Source organism: Pseudophryne corroboree, chromosome 1 (assembly GCF_028390025.1).
Source record: "Pseudophryne corroboree isolate aPseCor3 chromosome 1, aPseCor3.hap2, whole genome shotgun sequence".
Classification (NCBI taxonomy): Eukaryota; Metazoa; Chordata; class Amphibia; order Anura; family Myobatrachidae; genus Pseudophryne; species Pseudophryne corroboree.
The window spans coordinates 156278932-156302213 of NC_086444.1; the positions used below are offsets into that span (position 1 = coordinate 156278932).

The 23282-nt window shown below is 46.8% G+C and overlaps 1 protein-coding gene and 1 long non-coding RNA gene across 3 annotated transcripts in view; one reads left to right on the forward strand and one right to left on the reverse strand.

The window, feature by feature from the left end:
• Window positions 1–23282, reverse strand: part of IQGAP2 (IQ motif containing GTPase activating protein 2) — a 563967-nt gene that overhangs the window by 394304 nt on the left and 146381 nt on the right. For both annotated transcript variants that reach the window (XM_063963716.1, XM_063963722.1), the window contains exon 2: window positions 17007–17106. In XM_063963716.1, the coding sequence (XP_063819786.1) occupies window positions 17007–17106 (100 nt within the window). The remainder of the gene's footprint in view (window positions 1–17006; window positions 17107–23282) is intronic.
• The window catches only part of LOC135058146 (uncharacterized), a 177242-nt gene that overhangs the window by 13699 nt on the left and 140261 nt on the right, over window positions 1–23282 (forward strand). The window lies entirely within an intron of this gene.

Genomic DNA, 23282 nt, shown 5'->3' on the forward strand with positions numbered 1-23282 from the left:
CGTCTTCAGGAATACTCGCTAGAATTTTGTGTTCAATCGCCATGCCGTCAAACGTAACCGCGGTAAGTCTTGGAAAACACAGGGCCCCTGCTGCAACAGGTCGTCCCTGAGAGGAAGAGGCCACGGCTCTTCTGTGAGCATCTCCTGAAGATCTGAATACCAGGCCCTTCGAGGCCAATCTGGAACAATGAGTACTCTTTTTCGTCTTATGATTCTCAATATTTTTGAGATGAGCGGAAGAGGAGGGAAACATATAGAGCGACTGAAACACCCATGGTGTCACCAGGGCGTCCACCGCTACTGCCTGAGGGTCCCTTGACCTGGCACAATACCTCCGAAGCTTCTTGTTGAGACGTGACGCCATCATGTCTATTTGCGGAAGTCCCCAATGACTCGTTAGCTCTGCAAAAACTTCCTGATGAAGTCCCCACTCTCCTGGATGGAGATCGTGTCTGCTGAGGAAGTCTGCTTCCCAGTTGTCCACTCCCGGAATGAAGACTGCTGACAGAGCGCTTATGTGATTTTCCGCCCAGCGAAGAATCCTGGTGGCTTCCGCCATTGCCACTCTGCTCCTTGTCCCGCCTTGGTGGTTTACATGAGCGACGGTTGTGACGTTGTCTGATAGAATCAGAACCGGTAGGTCGCGAAGAAGATACTCCACTTGTCGTTGGCCGTTGTATATGGCCCTCAATTCCAGTACATTAATCTGTAGACAAGCCTCCTGGCTTGACCATAGTCCCTGAATTTATTTATTTATTTTATCCTGTGTGACAGCTCCCCATCCTCGGAGGCTCGCGTCCGTGGTCACAAGAACCCAGTCTTGAATGCCGATCCTGCGACCCTCTAGAAGAGGAGTACTCTGTAGCCACCACAGGAGAGATACCCTGGCCCTGGGGGACAGGGTATCTTCCGATGTATCTGCAGATGGGACCCTGACCACTTGTCCCGAAGGTCCCACTGAAAAGTCCTTGCATGGAACCTGCCGAATGGAATGGCCTCGTAGGCCGCCACCATCTTTCCCAATACTCGAGTGCATTGATGAACTGACACTCTTTTTGGCTTTAACAGGTCTTTGATCATGTTCTGGAGTTCCTGGGCTTTTTCCAATGGGAGAAAAAACCCCTTCGTTTTTCCGTATCTAGAATCATGCCCAAAAAAGACAGCCGAGTTGTCGGAACCAACTGCGACTTTGGTAGATTTAGAATCCAGCTGTGCTGTTGTATTACTCTCAGGGAGAGAGACACGCTTTTTAATAACTGTTCCCTTGAACTCGCCTTTATAAGGAGATCATCCAAGTATGTGATACTTGTGACCCCTTGCTTGCGCAGGAGCACCATCATTTCCGCCAGTACCTTGGTGAAAATTCTCGGGGCCGTGGAAAGCCCAAATGGCAACATCTGAAACTGGTAATGACAATCCTGTACAGCGAATCTTAGGTACGCCCGATGAGGATGATATATGGGGACATGAAGGTATGCATCCTTTATGTCTAGTGACACCATAAAATCCCCCCCCCCCTTTCCAGGCTGGATATCCTTGCCCTGATAGATTCCATCTTGAATTTGTACCTCTTTAAATATAGGTTTAGGGATTTTAGATTCAGAATTGGTCTGACCGAGCCATCCGGCTTTGGGACCACAAATAGGGTTGAATAAAACCCTTTTCCCTGTTGCACTAGGGCAGGGGTGTCAAAGACAAGGCCCGCGGGCCAAATCCGGCCCGCCAGACCTCGTCTGATGGCCCGCGGTGCCGCCGCCATGAAACCCCCTTCTCCCGAGTGCCCAGCTGGGGGGGGCGGGGTTTCGCGGAATGACGCGATTGCGTCGTGACGTCACGGCGCAAACGCGTCATTCAACGAAACCCCGTCGGAGGAGGGAGAAGGGAGCCGCGCAGACGAGGAGGGAGAGGCGGCTGAAGAGCGGCGAGAACCGCTTCAAATGTAAGTCAGCCCCTCTCCCTTCCTCTCTTTCTCTCTCTCTCCCTCCTTCCACCACCTGCCACAATGTGTAAAATGGGGACCTGTACCTGCCGCTATGTGTAAAATGGGGACCTGTGCCTGCCACAATGTGTAAAATGGGGACCTGTGCCTGCCACAATGTGTAAAATGGGGACCTGTGCCTGCCACGATGTGTAAAATGGGGACCTGTACCTGCCGCTATGTGTAAAATGGGGACCTGTGCCTGCCGCAATGTGTAAAATGGGGACCTGTGCCTGCCGCAATGTGTAAAATGGGGACCTGTGCCTGCCACAATGTGTAAAATGGGGACCTGTGCCTGCCACAATGTGTAAAATGGGGACCTGTACCTGCCGCTATGTGTAAAATGGGGACCTGTGCCTGCCACAATGTGTAAAATGGGGACCTGTGCCTGCCACAATGTGTAAAATGGGGACCTGTACCTGCCGCTATGTGTAAAATGGGGACCTGTGCCTGCCACAATGTGTAAAATGGGGACCTGTGCCTGCCACAATGTGTAAAATGGGGACCTGTACCTGCCGCTATGTGTAAAATGGGGACCTGTGCCTGCCACAATGTGTAAAATGGGGACCTGTGCCTGCCACAATGTGTAAAATGGGGACCTGTACCTGCCGCTATGTGTAAAATGGGGACCTGTGCCTGCCGCAATGTGTAAAATGGGGACCTGTGCCTGCCGCAATGTGTAAAATGGGGACCTGTGCACTATAAAAGGGGGCACATGGCTGGGCACTATAAAAGGGGGCACATGGCTGGGCACATATAAGGCAGGTGGAGCGGTAAATTTTGGATAGACCTACAGATACAACCGGCCCTTTGATGGGGACCAAACTGCTGATGCGGCCCCCGATGAATTTGAGTTTGACATCCCTGCACTAGGGGAACCATGATAATCACTTGCTGTTGACACAGCTTTAGTATGGCAGCCAAAACTATTTTCCTCTCCGGGGAAGAAGCTGGCAAGGCCGATTCGAAAATCGGTGTGGAAGCACCTCTTTGATTGATTTGGTAGAGGCCGGGGAGGACATTTGTGAACTAGCCGTAGCCGGTGCTCTTTTCACCCTACCTCTACCTCTGGCGAGGAAAGAAAGCCACGCCCCTTTCTGAACTTACGCGACCGAAAGGACTGCATCTGTTATTGGGGTGTTTCCTTTTGCTGTGGGGGAACGTAAGGCAAAAAAGATGACTTACCCGCGGTAGCTGTGGAAACCAGGTCTGCGAGGCCCTCCCCAAATAAAACTTCACCCTTGTAAGGTAAAGCCTCCAAATGTCTCTTTGAGTCAGCATCACCTGTCCATTGACGGGTCCGCAGGGACCTACAAGCAGAACCTGCCATGGCATTAGCTCTTGAACCCAAAAGCCCAATATCTCTCGCAGCCACTCTCATATATAGTGCTGCTCCCTTGATGTGACCTAAGGTCAACACCATACTATCTTTATCTAGGGTGTCAATGTCAGATGACAAGTTATCAGCCCAAGCTGTAATTGCGCTACCTACCCATGCCGACGATACTGCAGGTCTACATAGGGCTCCCGTAGTCGCATAAATTGACTTTAAGGTAGATTCCTGCCTACGATCCGCAGGATCCTATGGGGCCGTCGTAGCAGGGGACGGTAGTGCTACCTTTTTGGACCAGCGCGTTAAGGCCTTGTCCAGCGTGGGCGAGGATTCCCACCGTAACCGGTCCTTTGAGGGGAAAGGATACGCCATAATAATTCTCTTGGGAACCTGCAGTCTAATGTCAGGAGTCTCCCAAGCTTTTATAATAAAACGGTCAGCTCATGCAAAGAGTAAGGTTACTTTTCTTTAAACATGTAGACCCTCGTGTCAGGGACAGAGGAGTCCTCTGTGATATGCAAAACATCTTTTATTGCAATAATCATATATTGAATACTTTAGCAACTCATGGGTGCAACCTTGCATCATCCTAGTCGACACCGGAGTCGGAATCCGTGTCGGTATCAGTATCTGCTAACTGGGTAAAGGGACGTTTATGGGACCCTGAAGGGTCCCGGGACACAGTAAAAATCATGGGTTAATTCCCTGGTTGTCTTTGGACTCTGCTTTGTCCAATCTGTAATAAAGCCACATCAGCATTCAAAACATTCCACATGTCCACCCAATCAGGTGTCGGCTGTGCCGACGGAGACACCACCACCATCTGCTCTGCATCCTCCCTAGATGAGCCTTCCGCTTCAGACAGTACGTGTTTGTCGACATGACACCCCCACACACACTGGGATAAATAAATATGGGGACTGACCCACAATAAGGCCCTTTGGAGAGACAGAGAGAGAGTGTGCCAGCATACACCCAGCGCCACAATATACTGAAACCAAGGTCCCAGCCTAAATAGCGCTTTATATATACATAAGATTTTACTTACCGGTAAATCTATTTCTCGTAGTCCGTAGTGGATGCTGGGGACTCCGTAAGGACCATGGGGATAGACGGGCTCCGCAGGAGACATGGGCACTTTAAGAAAGAATTTAGGTTCTGGTGTGCACTGGCTCCTCCCTCTATGCCCCTCCTCCAGACCTCAGTTAGAGAAACTGTGCCCAGAAGAGCTGACAGTACAAGGAAAGGATTTGGTAATCCAGGGCAAGATTCATACCAGCCACACCAATCACACCGTATAACAAGTGAAAACAACCAGTTAACAGTATGATAAACAACAGAGCATCAGGTCAACCCTGATGCAACCATAACATAACCCTTATTGAAGCAATAACTATATACAAGTATTGCAGAAGAATTCCGCACTTGGGACGGGCGCCCAGCATCCACTACGGACTACGAGAAATAGATTTACTGGTAAGTCAAATCTTATTTTCTCTAACGTCCTAGTGGATGCTGGGGACTCCGTAAGGACCATGGGGATTATACCAAAGCTCCCAAACGGGCGGGAGAGTGCGGATGACTCTGCAGCACCGATTGAGCAAACACAAGGTCCTCCTCAGTCAGGGTATCAAACTTGTAGAACTTTGCAAAAGTGTTTGAACCTGACCAAGTAGCCGCTCGGCAAAGCTGTAATGCCGAGACCCCTCGGGCAGCCGCCCAAGAAGAGCCCACCTTCCTAGAGAAATGGGCCTTAACTGATTTTGGCAGCGGCAATCCAGCCGCAGAATGAGCCTGCTGAATCGTGTTACAGATCCAGCGAGCAATAGTTTGCTTTGAAGCAGGAGCACCAAGCTTGTTGGAAGCATACAGGATAAACAAAGACTCTGTTTTCCTGACCCTAGCCGTTCTGGCTACATAAACCTTCAAAGCCCTGACCACATCAAGTAACTCAGAATCCTCCAAGTTAGTAGTAGCCACAGGCACCACAATAGGTTGGTTTATATGAAAGGATGAAACCACTTTCGGCAGAAATTGTGGACGGGTCCGCAATTCTGCTCTAGCCGCATGGAAAACCAGATAGGGGCTTTTATGTGACAAAGCCGCCACCTCTGACACACGCCTAGCCGAAGCCAAGGCTAATAGCATGACCACCTTCCACGTGAGATATTTCAACTCCACCGTTTTGAGTAGTTCAAACCAGTGGGATTTCAGGAAACTCAACACCACGTTAAGATCCCAAGGTGCCACTGGAGGCACAAAAGGAGGCTGAATATGCAGCACTCCCTTTACAAACGTCTGAACTTCAGGTAGAGAAGCCAACTCTTTTTGAAAGAAAATTGATAGGGCCGAAATCTGGACCTTAATGGAACCCAATTTTAGGCCCAAATTCACTCCGGACTGTAGGAAGTGAAGGAAACGGCCCAGCTGGAATTCCTCCGTAGGAGCATTCCTGGCCTCACACCAAGCAACATATTTTCGCCATATACAGTGATAATGTTGAGCTGTCACGTCCTTCCTAGCCTTTATCAGCGTAGGAATGACCTCATCCGGAATGCCTTTCTCTGCTAGGATCCGGCGTTCAACCGCCATGCCGTCAAACGCAGCCGCGGTAAGTCTTGGAACAGACAGGGCCCCTGTTGCAACAAGTCCTGTCTTAGAGGAAGAGGCCACGGGTCCTCTGTGAGCATTTCTTGCAGAACTGGATACCAAGTCCTTCTTGGTCAATCTGGAACAATGAGTATTGTTCTCACTCCTCCTTTTCTTATTATCCTCAGCACCTTGGGTATGAGAGGAAGAGGAGGAAATACATAGACCGACTGGAACACCCACGGTGTCACCAGGGCGTCTACAGCTATCGCCTGAGGGTCTCTTGACCTGGAGCAATGTCTCTGTAGCTTTTTGTTGAGGCGGGATGCCATCATGTCCACCTGTGGCAGTTCCCACCGACTTGTAATCTGTGAGAAGACTTCCTAATGAAGTCCCCACTCTACCGGGTGGAGGTCGTGTCTGCTGAGGAAGTCTGCTTCCCAGTTGTCCACTCCCGGGATGAACACTGCTGAGAGTGCGCTTACGTGATTCTCCGCCCAGCGAAGAATTCTGGTGGCTTCCGCCATCGCCACTCTGCTCCTTGCGCCGCCTTGGCGGTTTACATGAGCCACTGCGGTGATGTTGTCTGACTGAATCAGAACCGGTTGGTCGCGAAGCAGGGTCTCCGCTTGACGTAGGGCGTTGCATACGGCCCTTAGTTCCAGGATGTTGATGTGAAGGCAAGTCTCTTGACTTGACCACAGACCTTGGAAATTTCTTCCCTGTGTGACTGCACCCCAACCTCGGAGGCTTGCGTCCGTGGTCACCAGGACCCAGTCCTGAATGCCGAATCTGCGGACCTCGAGAAGGTGAGCGCTCTGCAGTCACCACAGGAGTGATACCCTGGCCCTGGGGGATAGGGTGATTAACCGATGCATCTGAAGATGTGATCCGGTCCACTTGTCCAGTAAGTCCGACTGAAAAGTCCTCGCATGGAACCTGCCGAAGGGAATGGCCTCGTATGATGCCACCATCTTTCCCAGGACACGAGTGCAGTGATGCACTGACACCTGTTTTGGTTTTAATAGGTTCCTGACCAGTGTCATGAGTTCCTGAGCTTTCTCCATCGGAAAATAAACCCTTTTCTGGTCAGTGTCTAGAATCATGCCCAGGAAAGGCAGACGAGTCGTAGGAACCAACTGCGAATTTGGAATATTTAGAATCCAGCAGTGTTGCCGTAACACTTCCAGAGAAAGTGCTACGCTGATCAGCAACTGCTCTCTTGATCTCGCTTTTATGAGGAGATCGTACAAGTATGGGATAATTGTGACTCCTTGCTTCCGCAGGAGTACCATCATTTCCGCCATTATCTTGGTAAAAATTCTCGGTGCCGTGGAGAGACCAAACGGCAACGTCTGAAATTGGTAATGACAATCCTGTACCACAAATCTGAGGTACGCCTGATGAGGTGGATAAATGGGGACATGAAGGTATGCATCCTTTATGTCCAGAGACATCATAAAATCCCCCCCTTCCAGGCTTGCGATGACCGCTCTCAGCGATTCCATCTTGAACTTGTACCTTTTCAGGTATATGTTCAGGGATTTTAAATTCAATATGGGTCTGACCGAACCGTCCGGTTTCGGGACTACAAACATGGTCGAATAATAACCCCTTCCTTGTTGAAGGAGGGGAACCTTGACCACCACCTGTTGAAGATACAATTTGTGAATTGCAGTTAACCCTATTTCCCTCTCGTGGGGGGAAGCTGGCAGGGCCGATTTGAGGTGCGGGGGCATCTCTTCGAATTCCAGCTTGTATCCCTGAGACACAATATCTATTGCCCAGGGATCCAACTGGGAGTGTACCCACTTGTGGCTGAAATTTCGAAGACGTGCCCCCACCGGGCCTAGCTCCGCTTGTGGAGCCCCAGCGTCATGCGGTGGATTTTGTAGAGGCCGGGGAGGACTTCTGTTCCTGGGAACTAGCTGTGTTGTGCAGCTTCTATCCTCTGCCCCTGCCTCTGGCAAGAAAGGACGCACCTCGGACTTTGTTTTTCTGTGATCGAAAGGACTGCATTTGATAATACGGTGCTCTCTTAGGCTGTGAGGAAACATATGGCAAAAAATGTGACTTTCCAGTAGTAGCTGTGGAGACCAGGTCCGAGAGACCCTTCCCTAAACAATTCCTCACCCTTGTAAGGTAAAACCTCCATATGCCTTTTTGAGTCGGCATCACCTGTCCATTGCCGAGTCCACAGGACCCTTCTGGCAGAAATCGACATAGCATTTATTCTAGAACCCAGTAGATTAATGTCTCTTTGAGCATCTCTCATATATAGGACAGCGTCTTTAATATACCACAGGGTCAATAATATAGTATCCTTGTCTAAGGTATCAAGTTCCTCAGACAGGGTGTCCGTCCACGCTGCTACAGTACTACACACCCAGGCCGGCGCGATCACCGGCCTCAGTAAGGTACCTGAATGTGTATAAATGGACTTCAGGGTACCCTCCTGTTTTCTATCAGCAGCATCTTTGAGGGTAGCCGTATCCTGTGACGGCTACCTTCTTGGATAAGCGTGTTAAAGCTTTGTCCACCCTAGGGGAGGATTCCCAGCGTAACCTGTCCGTTGGGGGGAAAGGATACGCCATAAGAATCCTTTTGGAAATCTCCAGTTTTTTATCTGGAGATTTGCAAGCCTTTTCACATAACTCATTTAGCTCGTGTGAGGGGGGAAAGGTTACCTGTGGCTTCTTTTCCCCATACATATGCACCCTCCTGTCAGGGACTGGGGTTTCCTCTGTGATGTGCAACACATCCTTAATTGCTATAATCATATAACGGATGGATTTAGCCAATTTTGCATCATCATAATCGACACTGGAGTCAGAATCCATGTCGGTATCCGTGTCAACAATTTGGGATAGTGGGCGCTTCTGAGACCCTGTCGGCCTCTGCGACATAGGATCAGGCATGGGTTGGGACCCTGACTGTCCTGAGGCTTCAGCTTTTTCTAACCTTTTATGTAAGGAATTAACATTATAATTTAAAACCTTCCACATATCCATCCAATCAGGTGTCGGCAGCGTCGGCGGAGACACCACATTCATTTGCTCCCGCTCTGCTTTCACATAGCCTTCCTCATCAGACATGTCGACACAAGCGTACCGACACCACACACACAGGGAATGCCCTTTTTGAAGACAGTTCCCCCACAAGGCCCTTTGGAGAGACAGAGAGAGAGTGAGTATGCCAGCACACACCCCAGCGCTATAACCCAGGAATAACACAGTAACTTAATGTTAACCCAGTAGCTGCTGTTTATATTGTGTTATTGCGCCTAATTTATGTGCCCCCCCCCCCCCCTCTCTTTTTACCCTCTTCTACCGTGAATCTGCAGGGGAGAGCCTGGGGAGCTTCCTCTCAGCGGAGCTGTGGAGAAAAAATGGCGCTGGTGAGTGCTGAGGAAGAAGCCCCGACCCCTCGACGGCGGGCTTCTGTCCCGCTTAAATATGCATTTTCTTGTCGGGGGCTCATACATATATACAGTGCCCAACTGTATATATATGTTCACTTTTGCCAAAAAGAGGTTCCAAATGCTGCCCAGGGCGCCCTGCACCCTTACAGTGACCGGAGTATGTGAGGTGTGTGGGAGCAATGGCGCACAGCTGCAGTGCTGTGCGTTACCTCAGTGAAGAACGGAGTCTTCTGCCGCCGATTTGAAGTCTTCTTGCTTCTCATACTCACCCGGCTTCTGTCTTCCGGCTCTGCGAGGGGGACGGCAGCACGGCTCTGGGATCGGACGGCGAGGGTGAGATCCTGTGTACGATCCCTCTGGAGCTAATGGTGTCCAGTAGCCTAAGAAGCAGGACCTAGCTTCAGAGAATAGGGCTGCTTCTCTCCCCTCTGTCCCACGATGCAGGGAGTCTGTTGCCAGCAGAGCTCCCTGAAAATAAAAAACCTAACAAATTACTTTCTCTCAGCGAACTCAGGAGAGCTCACTGAAAAGCACCCAGCTCATCTGGGCACAGTATCAAACTGAGGTCTGGAGGAGGGGCATAGAGGGAGGAGCCAGTGCACACCAGAACCTAAATTCTTTCTTAAAGTGCCCATGTCTCCTGTGGAGCCCGTCTATCCCCATGGTCCTTACGGAGTCCCCAGCATCGACTAGGACGTTAGAGAAAATATATGTACAATCTGCACCAAATAAATGTGCCCCCCCCTCGTTTTTGCCCCCCTGTTATTGTTTAGCAGGGGAGAGTCCGGGAGCACTTCTCTGCATGCTGTGGAGAAAATGGCGCTGGTTAGTGCTGGAGGATCAAGCCCCGCCCCCTCGACGGCTGGCTTCGGTCTGGCTCAATTTTTTTATGCTGGCGGGGGTTTTATACTATACTGCCTCCGCAGTATCTAAGACAGGCTTTCCCAACCACGGTCCTCAAGGCACACCAACAGTGCAGGTTTTAGTGATATCCAGGCTGCAGCACAGATGGTTAAATCAAAATAAGTGAGCTACTAATTAAGTCACCTGTGCTGAAGCCTGGATATCACTAAAACATGCACTGTTGGTGTGCCTTGAGGACCGCGGTTGGGAAAGCCTGATCTAAGACCTGTGCCAGTGCTGTTTTTGAGGTAATAATTGCTGCCAAGGGCGCCCCCCCTGCGCCCTGCACCCGTACAGTGCCTTCTGTGTGTGTGTGTGTGTGTGTGTGTGTGTGTGTGTGTGTGTGTGTGTGTGTTGGGAGCAATGGCATGCAGCGTTACCGCTGCGCGGTACCTCAGTGAAGATCTGAAGTCTTCTGCCGCCTTTGAAGTCTTCTTTCTTCTCATACTCACCCGGCTTCAATCTTCCGGCTCTGTGAGGAGGACGGCGGCGCGCCTCCGGGACGAACGGCGAGGGTGAGACCTGCGTTCCGACCCTCTGGAGCTAATGGTGTCCAGTAGCCTAAGAAGCAGAGCCTATCATTTAAGTAGGTCTGCTTCTCTCCCCTCAGTCCCACGATGCAGGGAGCCTGTTGCCAGCAGTGCTCCCTGAAAATAAAAAACCTAACAAAAGTCTTTTTCAGAGAAACTCAGTAGAGCTCCTCTGCAGTGCACCCAGTCTCCTCTGGGCACAGGATCCAACTGAGGTCTGGAGGAGGGGCATAGAGGGAGGCGCCAGTGCACACCCATTCTAGTCTTTAGAGTGCCCATGTCTCCTGCGGAGCCCGTCTATACCCCATGGTCCTTACGGAGTCCCCAGCATCCTCTAGGACGTAAGAGATTATATATACACACACACATACACACACACATACATATACACACACGCTTAAATGCTGGGGGGGGGGCGGGCGCCAAGTTAATGGCTTGCCCCCAAAACTCCTGGTTTCGGCCCTGTTCATAGGCTCCTACATGGCTTGATGGTTTTGGACCAGGCTTGGTACCTTTCATAAAAGAAAACACAGTAGCAGCGCTAACGTGATTATGATTAATATACTAAGAAGGATTGAGTGATAAAAATTGTTCACATTTAATAGAATATGCAATTAAAGCCACATTAAAACACATACAAATGATGGTAAAAATCAAGTATAAAAATGGAAAAAATATTAAAGGGTCACAGTTACAACTGCCTACATCAATGTAATCCGTTCCTGAACGGAATGAACTGGAATACAGATGGGTGAATAAATGGAGATGGACTGACGGCACAGTCCTATCAATTAACTTTACCACAATCGGCCACTAGAGGTGTAGTCCCTTGAGAGTGTTTCTTATGGTTGCTTAAAACCAGCCACGGTTGGGGATCCTCATTAAAACGCGGTGTCCTCCTTGTGCATAGAGAGTTGGTGGTGCTCCAAATAGTGTAAGTCACCTCACTTATACCCCTTTTACACTTGCAGCTTCGGGCCATTCCCGGGAATGTGTCCCGGTATATTTGCCAGGACACATTCCCGGGAATGACCCTTTTACATTCGCAGCCCGACCCGGTGGTGACGTCACCGCTGACTCTAGTGGAGGCGGTGCTTGGAGATAATCTTCTCCAAGCACCGCCTCCTCCTATGCAGTGCTCTGTCTGTCTGCAACAACTGAAAGGTGCTCCAGTTGGATTAACATTATTGCTAAAGCTGCAGGCAGATATACTAGTACCAGAAGCCAATATACTCAAATCCAGGAAATCATATTAAATGTGTAAGTGAATTTTAAATAAAAATGATCATTAAGATGAGAAACAAAATTTAGTGCCAAGCTTTCATTCCCATCCCGAATAAAAGCTCATCTATGTAAAAGGACATAGAGGTTATGTAAACCCTTGAGAGCTTTCTTATATGCATCGGTCGACGAACTTCAATCATATAATCAGAGAAATGTTGTACCACCACACCTCCGCCTTTGTCCGCTCCTTTGTTAATAATATTAGGGTATTTCTGTAGTTCTTCTAAAGCTTGTTTATATATTATATCCATATAAAATCATCATTAAGCTTTTTATTAATAGGGTTCTATTTACTAAGCCTTGGATGGAGATAAAGGGAACAGAGATAAAGTCCCAGCCACCCATCTCCTAACTGTCATTTTTCAAACTCAGCCTGTGACATGCCAGGTAGTTGCTGATTGGCTGGTACTTTATCTCCATCCAATGCTTAGTAAATAGACCCCATAGTGTATATGTTTTTGTTTTAAATAAATTGTTCTATGGTTTTAACCACTATGGGGGAATTCAATTGTTTGAAAAGTCGGTTGGGTGTCTGTTTTTTCTCTATCTAATAGACAGGAAAAACCAGACACCCAACTGACTTTTCAAACAATTGGATACCCCCCTATGGATTCCATTATTTACCATAGTAGAGTGCTGTGTGTTTTTCTATTATGAGAGAAAGGTGGCATAACACACAGTGCATTGCAGCTTGGTACATATGGGCTGCATAGGTGCAGACCAGAGTGCCCCACTGACCCCTGTCCACCACCGAAAGCACCCACAATGGGCATGTGAGCATCAGAACTGGACCATGAGCAAAAGGAGGAATATGGCCTGGTCTGATGAATCACGTTTACTTTTACATTATGTGGGTGGCCGGGCGCACGAGCGTCATTTACCTGAGGAAGAGATGGCACCTGGATGCACTCTGGGAAAAAGGCAAGCCGGCGGAGGCAGTGCGACGCTCTGAGCAATGTTTTGCTGGGAAACCTTAGGTCCTGACATTCATGTGGATTTTACTTGGACATATACCACATGCCTTAACATTGTTTCAGCCAAATACAACCCTTAAAAGCAATGATACTACCTGATGGCAGTGACCTCTTTCAGCAGGATAATGCACCTGCCATACTACAAAATGTGTTCTGGAATCATTTGAGCAGCATGCCTAATAGTTCAAGGTGTTACTTGGCCCCCAAATTCCGCAGATCTCCATCCAAATCCAGAATCTGTGGGATGTGCTGGAAAAACAAGTCTGAACCATGGAGGCCTCACCTCGCAACTTACAGGACTTAAAGGATCTGCTGCTATCATCTTGGTGCCAATACCACACATGACTCCTTCAAAGGTCTCATGGAGTCCATGCGGCAACAGGTCAGAGCTATTTTAGTGGCACAAGGGGGACATACACAATACTAGGCAGGTAGTTTTAAGATTATGGTGATGGGTATTTGAATGTAGTATAATATAATAGTCTTCTTACTGGTCGAACCAAGAAGAGACACTCACCATTACATTTTATTCTGAATGCAGCTGCGAGACTAATCTTCCTTGGTAGACGTTTATCGTCTGCAGACCCACTGTCAGTCCCTCCATTGGTTACATGTATTCTGCCATATTCAATATAAAATAAACCACACTACACCAACATACATCTCTTTGTTTATCTCAAAATATCTCCCAACCCGGACCCTTCGCATTTCACAAGATCTATGTCTCTTGGATTATCCACACTCACTCATTACTTGCTCCCATGCACGATTGCAGGGCTTTCTTCAGGCTGCAACCACTCTATGGAATGCCCTACCACATACAATAAGACTCTCCTCTAGTCTCCAAACCTTCAAGCGTTCCCTGAAAACTCACCTATTCAGACAAGCTTATCAAATACCAGAACCACTCACATTACCTTCATAAGTCTTTCTATCCAATGATGGGGGTAATTCAGAGTCGATCACAGCAGCAAATGTGTAGGCAGTTAATCAAAACCATGTGCACTGCAGGTGTGGCAGATATAACATTTGCAGAGAGAGTTAGATTTGGGTTGGTTATATTGTTTCTGTGCAGGGTAAATACTGGCTGCTTTGTTTTTACACAGCAATTTAGATTTCAGTCTGAACACATCCCACCCAAATCTAACTCCCTCTGCACATGTTATATCTGCCCCACCTGCAGTGCACATGGTTTTGCCCAACTGCTAACAAATTTGCTGCTGCGTTTAACTCTGAATTAGGCCCTATAGCTCCACTGTACAGTCCACACATATCTGCCTCATATTCTCTCTACCTTCACTTTCCCTTCCTCCTGACCCTGGTTCATCACTGCTTTGATGTGATCTCTTACAGCCCATCAAGAACCTTTGCAATCTAGTGGACAACTATGCAATAGATAGTCATTGACACACAAGGATATGTGCTATTTCCCCATAGAGCAGGTATGTCCAAACTGCGGCCCCCCAGCTGTTGAGAAACTACACATCCCAGCATGCCCTGACACAGCGTTAGCATTCTCTGACAGCAAAACTGTATCAGGGCATGCTGGGATCTGTAGTTTCACAACAGCTGGAGGGCCGCAGTTTGGACATGCCTGACAGAGTGTACGCTTGCGAGCAGGGCCTTCCTACCTCTATGACTGTTATTACCCAGTTTTGTCTTATCATTGGGTCAAGTTGTAAAGCGCAACACAATTTGCTGCGCTATAAAAGACACTGTTAATAACTAAATAATGTGGCAGGAGTGATGCTAAGCTTTCTGTCCAACTCCCTCCTTAACCTGTGTGGTCTTACAAGTTCAGCACAGAGTGTGGTAAACACATGACATACAGATGTGTCCACTCATCGCGGGCTATGTAATATAGCGCAGCATATTGTAGCGGGAGCGTGCGCCTCTCTAGCACAGACAGTAAAAGCCCTGGGTGGTAGCGAGCAGCATTGCTCCCGCTACCAATAAGCTGTAGGGGGAGTCGGCGGCAGTTAACAAGCACAAGTAGCGGGAAGCTATGTACCCACTATCCCGTGGAAAGAGACCAGTACTCAGGTAGCGTTCGTGGGAGCGTAACCTGCTCCCATAGGAAACAATAGTGCAATCACACGCTGCAGCAGGGTACGCTATGTCGCGATGAGCGCCATGCTGCCATACGCAGCAACTTCTTATGAGGACACCTCTGCAGATATTAGCAGGATGGTGGGGAAAGTGGCTACTGTCAGGTAACAGCATTATCAGACTCCAATAATAAAGCAGTAACTGGCAACTTGTATTTCTGTGCAGATACAAGCAGAACCTTAATATGACATCTGGGTGCCCTGGGCAACAAAGAGAACCCCCATAACACCCACACACAGTAGTGACCACCATACAGCACATAAAAGCATTGCAGTGACAATCACATGACCACCGAGATGTGGAAGCCACACTGGAGCTGCTGCAGCCTCTGGAACTAGGCGTCAGCTGGGCCAATAGGGAGATTACAGATGTATCCTCATACATCTTTGCTGCAGTCAGCCCCTCTTCGCATGCCAGGTCACACACAATGTACAAGTGTTATATATCAAAGTAATCTGCAGAGTCTACTTGTACATTACGTTGTGACTAAGTGGTCTATTTACTAAGCCTTAGATGGAGATAAAGTACCAGCCAATCATCTCCTAACTGACATGTCACAGACTGGGTTTGAAACATGACAGTTAGGAGGTGATTGGTTGGTACTTTATCTCCGTTAACTTTATCTCCATCCAAGGCTTAGTAAATAGACCCCTTAAGACTCATATTTGGCTAACAGTACGCCCAACGTTAGCAGAGTTGCATGGGACCTAGAGGCTCACTCACGCCTGGCATCTCGCGCAGCATGGCATACTGAGACTAGATGTATGAGGACACATCTGTATGTTACCATGTTATCATGTCGACATGCCATTCGTGTAGACCGGAAGAACGTTGACACTGTCGCTGTAGACATTCTAAGCAGGTCATCATTCTAATGTCAAACTGGTATATTCCAACTGTCAACTTAGCATACCACACCTGCAAGAACACCTATTTTGGTGATGATAGAGCTTCTCTCTGTGCAATAACAGAATTCTTTACACAAATGAATTAAAAATGAGATGAAATATTACAGTGGGTATTTGTGGTCCCAATAACAAACATATTAGAATGAGAGACAGCTAGACCAGTCAGCATGTCTGACAACCAATCACTGCACAGGTTACATTAACAAAGGAAACAGAGTTTCAGGCTTTACTGTAACCACTGTGCACAGCACTGAGGTCTTGATCTTGATTCCTCTATGTGGAGTTTGTATGTTTTTTCTGGGTTTCCTCCCACAATCCAAAAATATACTAATAGGTTCACTGGATTCTAATAGGTTCATTGGATTATGACAAACAAATGGGGCTCATACTATACATCTGGCAAGTATCGGGGTAATTCCCTTTTTTTGTCGATGCCTGGGTCAGAAATGTTGGAAAATCCTCGATTTGGACCCAAAAAATTTTCAGGATCGCCGAGATGGGGATTTTTAAACATGGTGTTTTTTCCCCCCGATTCCCAGATAGATCTCCGATCATCGATGTCTGCAGAATGGAGAATGTGGCGCAGATGTATGGCTCGCATATGGAATATGTGTGCACTATATAAATAAACATTAATATATAAAAACATTCCTAAAAGGAAACCTTTACCAGACACTGGTATAAAAATCTAAACCAGGGAATAGAATAAACTTATTGTGTGTGTGGGGGGGAGGGGGCGGTGGGAGGTACTGTGTAGGGCAGTGTTGCTATAAATTTCTCTACCTGCTCTACATCACAAGTGTGAAAGCTACAGAGAATTCTGTGTAAAAGGAGTGAATGGACTGGGGCTAGTAAGGGCGCCAATGTTGTGTGCTTACAGACTCCAGAATACACAGAGGGAACCCTGATCAGAGAATGTTTAGCTTGTGCACATTGAGTTAACCATCTGAACACTCCACAGAATATCCAGCGATTACCTTTTTGCCTCTTCTAGGTGGCATAAATACTCATACGCAATGTTCTGCCGCCTCCTTTCATCCATCTCCTCTGCAGAAAGCCTTTCATCATCCACGATTGCTGGAAACAAAAGAAAACAAAATTCAAATCGCACATAATTACAGGGCAGGCGGCTTTGAAAAGAACGGTAAGCTCTATTAGACTGTATATATATCTATTTATAAAGTTTGTTGTGCCAATTAAAAGCTCATCATATTCAAATCTCCAGGGGATGGGGTAACATTTTTCCTGCTCGGACCTGGAGCCGGCCACATGATTGCCTTGGTTTGGCTTTATATTAAGCACTTCCTTTGGTGCATTTTCAAGGTTTGTCATCTGAGAGCGGCTGCTTTGTCTCGCCTGTGGAAGCTCTGTATTGTTCAGCCAATTCCAGACAGCAAACAGAACGTGAAAACATAAACTGATGATGTGAATAAAACATGTAACCTGTCGAGGGAAACCTTGAGAGAAAATGGCTTTAGATGGTCTCCAACTTAAGCTCTGTAACTTTTAAGAGTATTATAAGTTATTTGTCCCATATGCATTAATGTCACATAAAATGGATGCGATAATAAAAAAAATACGTATTTGAACATATTGTCCTGCAAAATGCCAACTATCACTTTTCATACGTGTGTCACATTGAAATCCATGGGTAGTATAACACTTTGGGTGAGATGTATCAAGCCTCGGAGAGAGATAAAGTACCACCCAGTCATTTTACAAGCTTGAAAATTCTTCGACATTGGGGCCAATGCACAGTAGAAACTTACCACCCCCTTTAATCCGTACACGCGGTTGCGCAGTCCTCACCATAATGAGTGCACGTTTGCATAGGCACGATCCTTGCTACAAGAGATAAAGCTGAAAACAGAAGGGTCCCTGTATATGCATAATTCTGTATACAGTAGCCCACAGTTCTGTCAACATGCTCACACTAAACTTAAGTCCACATGCGGATGCTCTGTTGCTCTATGGGTGTCGTGGACACCCATAGAGGGAAAAAAGCCTGTGGCACTGGGATTCCGGCGCCGGCACTGTAGTGCTGTGCGGTATCTCGGCGTCGGCATTGTGATCGCCAGGATCCCGTGCGGCGGTATCTTCACCGCTTCCCCATCTCACAGACTTTTAAAAATACAGTACTATTTAGTGACATATTTTCTGAATACAAATAAATTGTCAGAAGCTTAGCAATTGTCTCACGAATATATACATACACTGTCGAGTCACATTATTATGACCACCTCCTACATTTGACGTCGGCAGCGCGTAGGCCATGCTGGCTTGGTAGGTATATAAGGTGTGCGATAGGCCGTCTGCACACATCACTTGTTGCGGTCATGGGTAATAAGAGCGATTTATCAGAGTTGCAAAACGGGATGATTATCGGCTTTTGGCCAAGGGTTGCGGTATTTCTGAAACAGCGCAGATTGTGAACTGTTCGTGTGCTGCTGTGGTGAAGGTGCATCGTGACTGGACAAATGGCACCACTGCGAATAACCGGCGTGGAAAATGTGAAGCACCACTGATGTGAGAGGTGAACGTCAGCTACGAAGGTGCGTGAGGGGCAACTGACAAGCTACAGTGGAGCAGCTCACCATCAAAATGAACCTGGGGGCTACCAAATGTGCATCTAAAACGATGGTTCATAGAACCCTGCTGCATATGGGAACCACTGTTGTTACTCTGGCTATTAGCTGGGGACCATAATGTGACTTGACAGTGTGTGTGTGTGTGTGTGTGTATATATATATATATATATATATATATATATATATATATATATATATATGTGTGTGTGTGTGTGTGTGTGTGTGTGTGTGTGTGTGTGTGTGTGTGTGTGTGTGTGTGTGTGTGTGTGTGTGTGTGTGTATATATATATATATATATATATACACACACACATACATATACACACACACACATATACACACACACACACACACACACATACATACACACATACCCAAACACACATATATACATATAATATATAGTGTGTGTTGATACTGCTTGGTTATACTGTGCTGGCACTATTGTGGGTTGTATAATACGCTGTTACTATTTTGGTTGTCTGTTTAATGGCCAGTTTTCTGCTGTATCTGCATACAAAATGCTATGTTACAGTGTTTTCCAGGAAGACACTGTAACGTAGCATTTCGTATATGCAGATACAGCTGCATAGAATATAGTCAGCTGCATATCATTTTAATCAACAAAGTCTGCTACTGTAGTTCGTCTTGGTCACATACAGTAGTGATGCAAAGAGTACGCACTAACGGGGAAAAAAGAACAACGTTGCATGGAAGCTGGCGGCTTCCATGTGCCGTGTGTGTGTGCGCGTGTATATTATATTATAATATAATATATATATATATATATATATCTTTATCTATATCTATTTTATATATATATATATACATACACATACACACATATACATATACACACTGCTCAAAAAAATAAAGGGAACACTAAAATAACACATCCTGGATCTGAATGAATGAAATATTCTTATTAAATATTTTGTTCTTTACATAGTTGAATGTGCTGACAACAAAATCACACAAAAATTATCCATGGAAATCAAATTTATTAACCCATGTAGGTCTGGATTTGGAGTCACCCTCAAAATGAAAGTGGAAAAACACACTACAGGCTGATCCAACTTTGATGTAATGTCCTTAAAACCAGTCAAAATGAGGCTCAGTAGTGTCTGGGGCCTCCTTGTGCCTTTATGACCTCCCTACAAATGCCTGGGCATGCTCCGGATGAGGAGGCGGATGGTCTCCTGAGGGATCTCCTCCCAGACCTGGACTACAGCATTCGCCAACTCCTGGACAGTCTGTGGTGCAACGTGGCATTGGTGGATGGAGCGAGACATGATGTACCAGATGTGCTCATTTGAATTCAGGTCTGGGGAACGGGTGGGCCAGTCCACAGCATCAATGCCTTCGTCTTGCAGGAACTGCTGACACACTCCAGTCACATGAGGTCTAGCATTGCCTTGCATTAGGAGGAACCCAGGGCCAACCGCACCAGCATATGGTCTCACAAGGGGTCCGAGGATCTCATCTCGGTACCTAATGGCAGTCAGGCTACCTCTGGCGAGCACATGGAGGGCTGTGCGGCCCCCCCAAAGAAATGCCACTCCACACCATTACTGGCCCACTGCCAAATCTGTCATCCTGGAGGATGTTGCAGGCAGCAGAACGTTCTCCTTGGCGTCACCAGACTCCGTCACGTCTGTCACATGTGCTCAGTGAGAACCTGCTTTCATCTGTGAAGAGCACAGGGCGCCAGTGGCGAATTTGCCAATCTTGGTGTTCTCTGGCAAATGCCAAACGTCCTGCACGGTGTTGGGCTGTAAGCACAACCCCCACCTGTGGGCGTCGGGCCCTCATACCACTCTCACGGAGTCTGTTTTTGATCGTTTGCGTAGACACATGCACATTTGTAGCTTGCTAGAGGTCATTTTGCAGGGCTCTGGCAGTGCTCCTCCTGTTCCTCCTTGCACAAAGGCGGAGGTAACGGTTCTGCTGCTGGGTTGTTGGCCTCCTCCACGTCTCCTGATGTACTGGCCTGTCTCCTGGTAGCGCCTCCATGCTCTGGACACTACGCTGACAGACACAGCAAACCTTCTTGCCACAGCTCGCATTGATGTGCCATCCTGGATGAGCTGCACTACCTGAGCCACTTGTGTGGGTTGTAGGGAGGTCATACAGGCACGTGGAGGCCACACACACTACTGAGCCTCATTTTGACTTGTTTTAAGGACATTACATCAAAGTTGGGTCAGCCTGTAGTGTGTTTTTCCACTTTCATTTTGAGGGTGACTCCAAATCCAGACCTCCATGGGTTAATAAATTTGATTTCCATGGATAATTTTTGTGTTATTTTGTGGTCAGCACATTCAACTATGTAAAGAACAAAGTATTTAATAAGAATATTTCATTCATTCAGATTTAGGATGTGTTAGTTTTTTTTGAGCAATATATATATATATATATATATATATATATATATATATTTTATATACACACATACATACGTACTTACATATACATGAACACATAGATCCAGCATTGGGGCAGACCCTCGGCTGCAGAGATATTTGCTCACAGTGCCCTCCTCGGAGGCAAGCAGCCCCCCAATATGACCAGCAGACAGAGGCGGCACTCAGAGTCTTTTAAACAGCGTAATCAGTGAAATTTATTGCATCAACGTTTCAGGGTCCTGACGACGGGGTTGAGACCCCGAAACTTTGATGCAATAAATTTCACTGATTACGCTGTTTAAAAGACTCTGAGTGCCGCCTCTGTCCGCTGGTTATATTTAGATATTTTCTCCCAGTGCATAGAGCATGTGATGAGCTTCAGACCCCTACTGAGCATATGATACGATCTAAAACTGCGCGCTTCACAATCAGGACCACAAATAACAATTACTATTCATTTCTTAAATCATTCCATCATCCATTACAGCTCATTAAAGGTCAGACAAGTCGCAGCATGAACAGAAAGTTCATTGATAGAAAGATCCTGAAAAAGAAGTTCTAATGTTTTATAAAACTAAATAAAATGTATACTTGTAAGAAGCCACCAATAGCTTACTACTCTAGATGAGATAAACATATTACATGTTAGCGGATGTGGGTGGCCAGGGAACCACATTAGCATGTAAAGTAATTTGCCAACACGGTAGCACCTCCATTACTTGGTAAAGGTAATACATTAAGCACAGATCTAAATGGTGGGAACACACTAACTGATATATCTGCAGATCAATTGATCTGCAGATATATCTATGGACGGATCGAGCAGTGTGTTCAGCATACACACTGCTCGATCCGTCGGAGACTGACGTCATGAACTGGGCGGGCGTGTACACACGCCCGCCCAGTTCACCTGTCAATCACCGCCAGCCGCCGCAGCATGTGTACGGGCGGTCGGCCGATCGCCCCGTACACACACAGCGACGCGCCAATATATCGGTAGATATATTGGCCGTCGGCTGTACTGCATGGCCGACGCGATACGTCTGTGAACGACGGAGTTCACAGACGTATTGGCCGTACACACTGGCCGACGGTCCCGCAATATATCGGCCGTTCAGGAGAACGGCCGATATATCGACCAGTGTGTACGGGCCTTAAGAAACTAGAATTAAATAACCAAAATAGTACAAATACAGTAGCTTCTATATCTCATGTTCAAGTACTGCTCCCAGAGAATTCCAAATCATAATTTTATAGCAGCGGGAGCCTCACATAAAGTCTATACTTACAGTTTGGTTACAAATGCTTATTTTCAATTATTTTTTTAATTGAAAAAAAATAAAAATGCCTTCAAGAAAGCCAGGTAGAACACCAGCAGTAGTTCATTTGAGCAGAGTGATAACGCAACCTGCGATTTCAACTAAAATAAGTGCCAACAATTGATGATTTCTAAGAATCTCCATCAGAGCATACAGTACATCAGCCAGGGATAGAATCCTATTGTGTCACCATAATCACTTTAGATTTTAAGTGGACTTTAACTGAATAGTTTGATTATTTTTGGTTTGAAAATGTTTTATAAACACCGTAGGTGTGGATAATCTTTGCAAAAACAAATATTGAATTCATAAGAAAAAATTGCAACAAAGAGTGGGTTTGGAAGTCAGAAAACTATAGGCGGGATGCACTAAAAGAAAAATGGGTTAAAAACTCAGTTTTCAGAGTTTTTACTGCATTTACATATGCGGAGACTAACGCACTGTGTTGTGAGAGGGACCCGATCCGATTCCTCCCAGCATGCCCCGCAGCTGCCACGTCACTCTGCGCAGAAGGACTCCAGTGATGGGAGCGCATCGCAAAGGAAAGCTCTTATCGCAAGAGCTGTCCTTTGCCGTATTAATCACATACGTTGGTCCATATGTGATAAGTACCAATGGCTAAAATAAGATTTTACTTACCGGTAAATCTATTCAACATCCTAGTGACATTTGGTGGACCCCCTTTATTCAAGTAAACCTTAGTTACCTCTTATACCAGTAAATAAAGACACGGAGACTTGATTTTGGCAGAAAAATTGCTAGCTATTTATTTGACCCTAACCATAGCAAAACCTGTAATTGGGAAAAGTTTGTTAAGATGCCGAATCAGCCGGCATAATGGTGGCAGAAAAAAGAACGGCCCTATTAAACTATTGGTAAACTTAAAATGGTAAACTGACCGAAACCGTCCAGCACCCTATCAAAATCGGTAATAGGTGTCA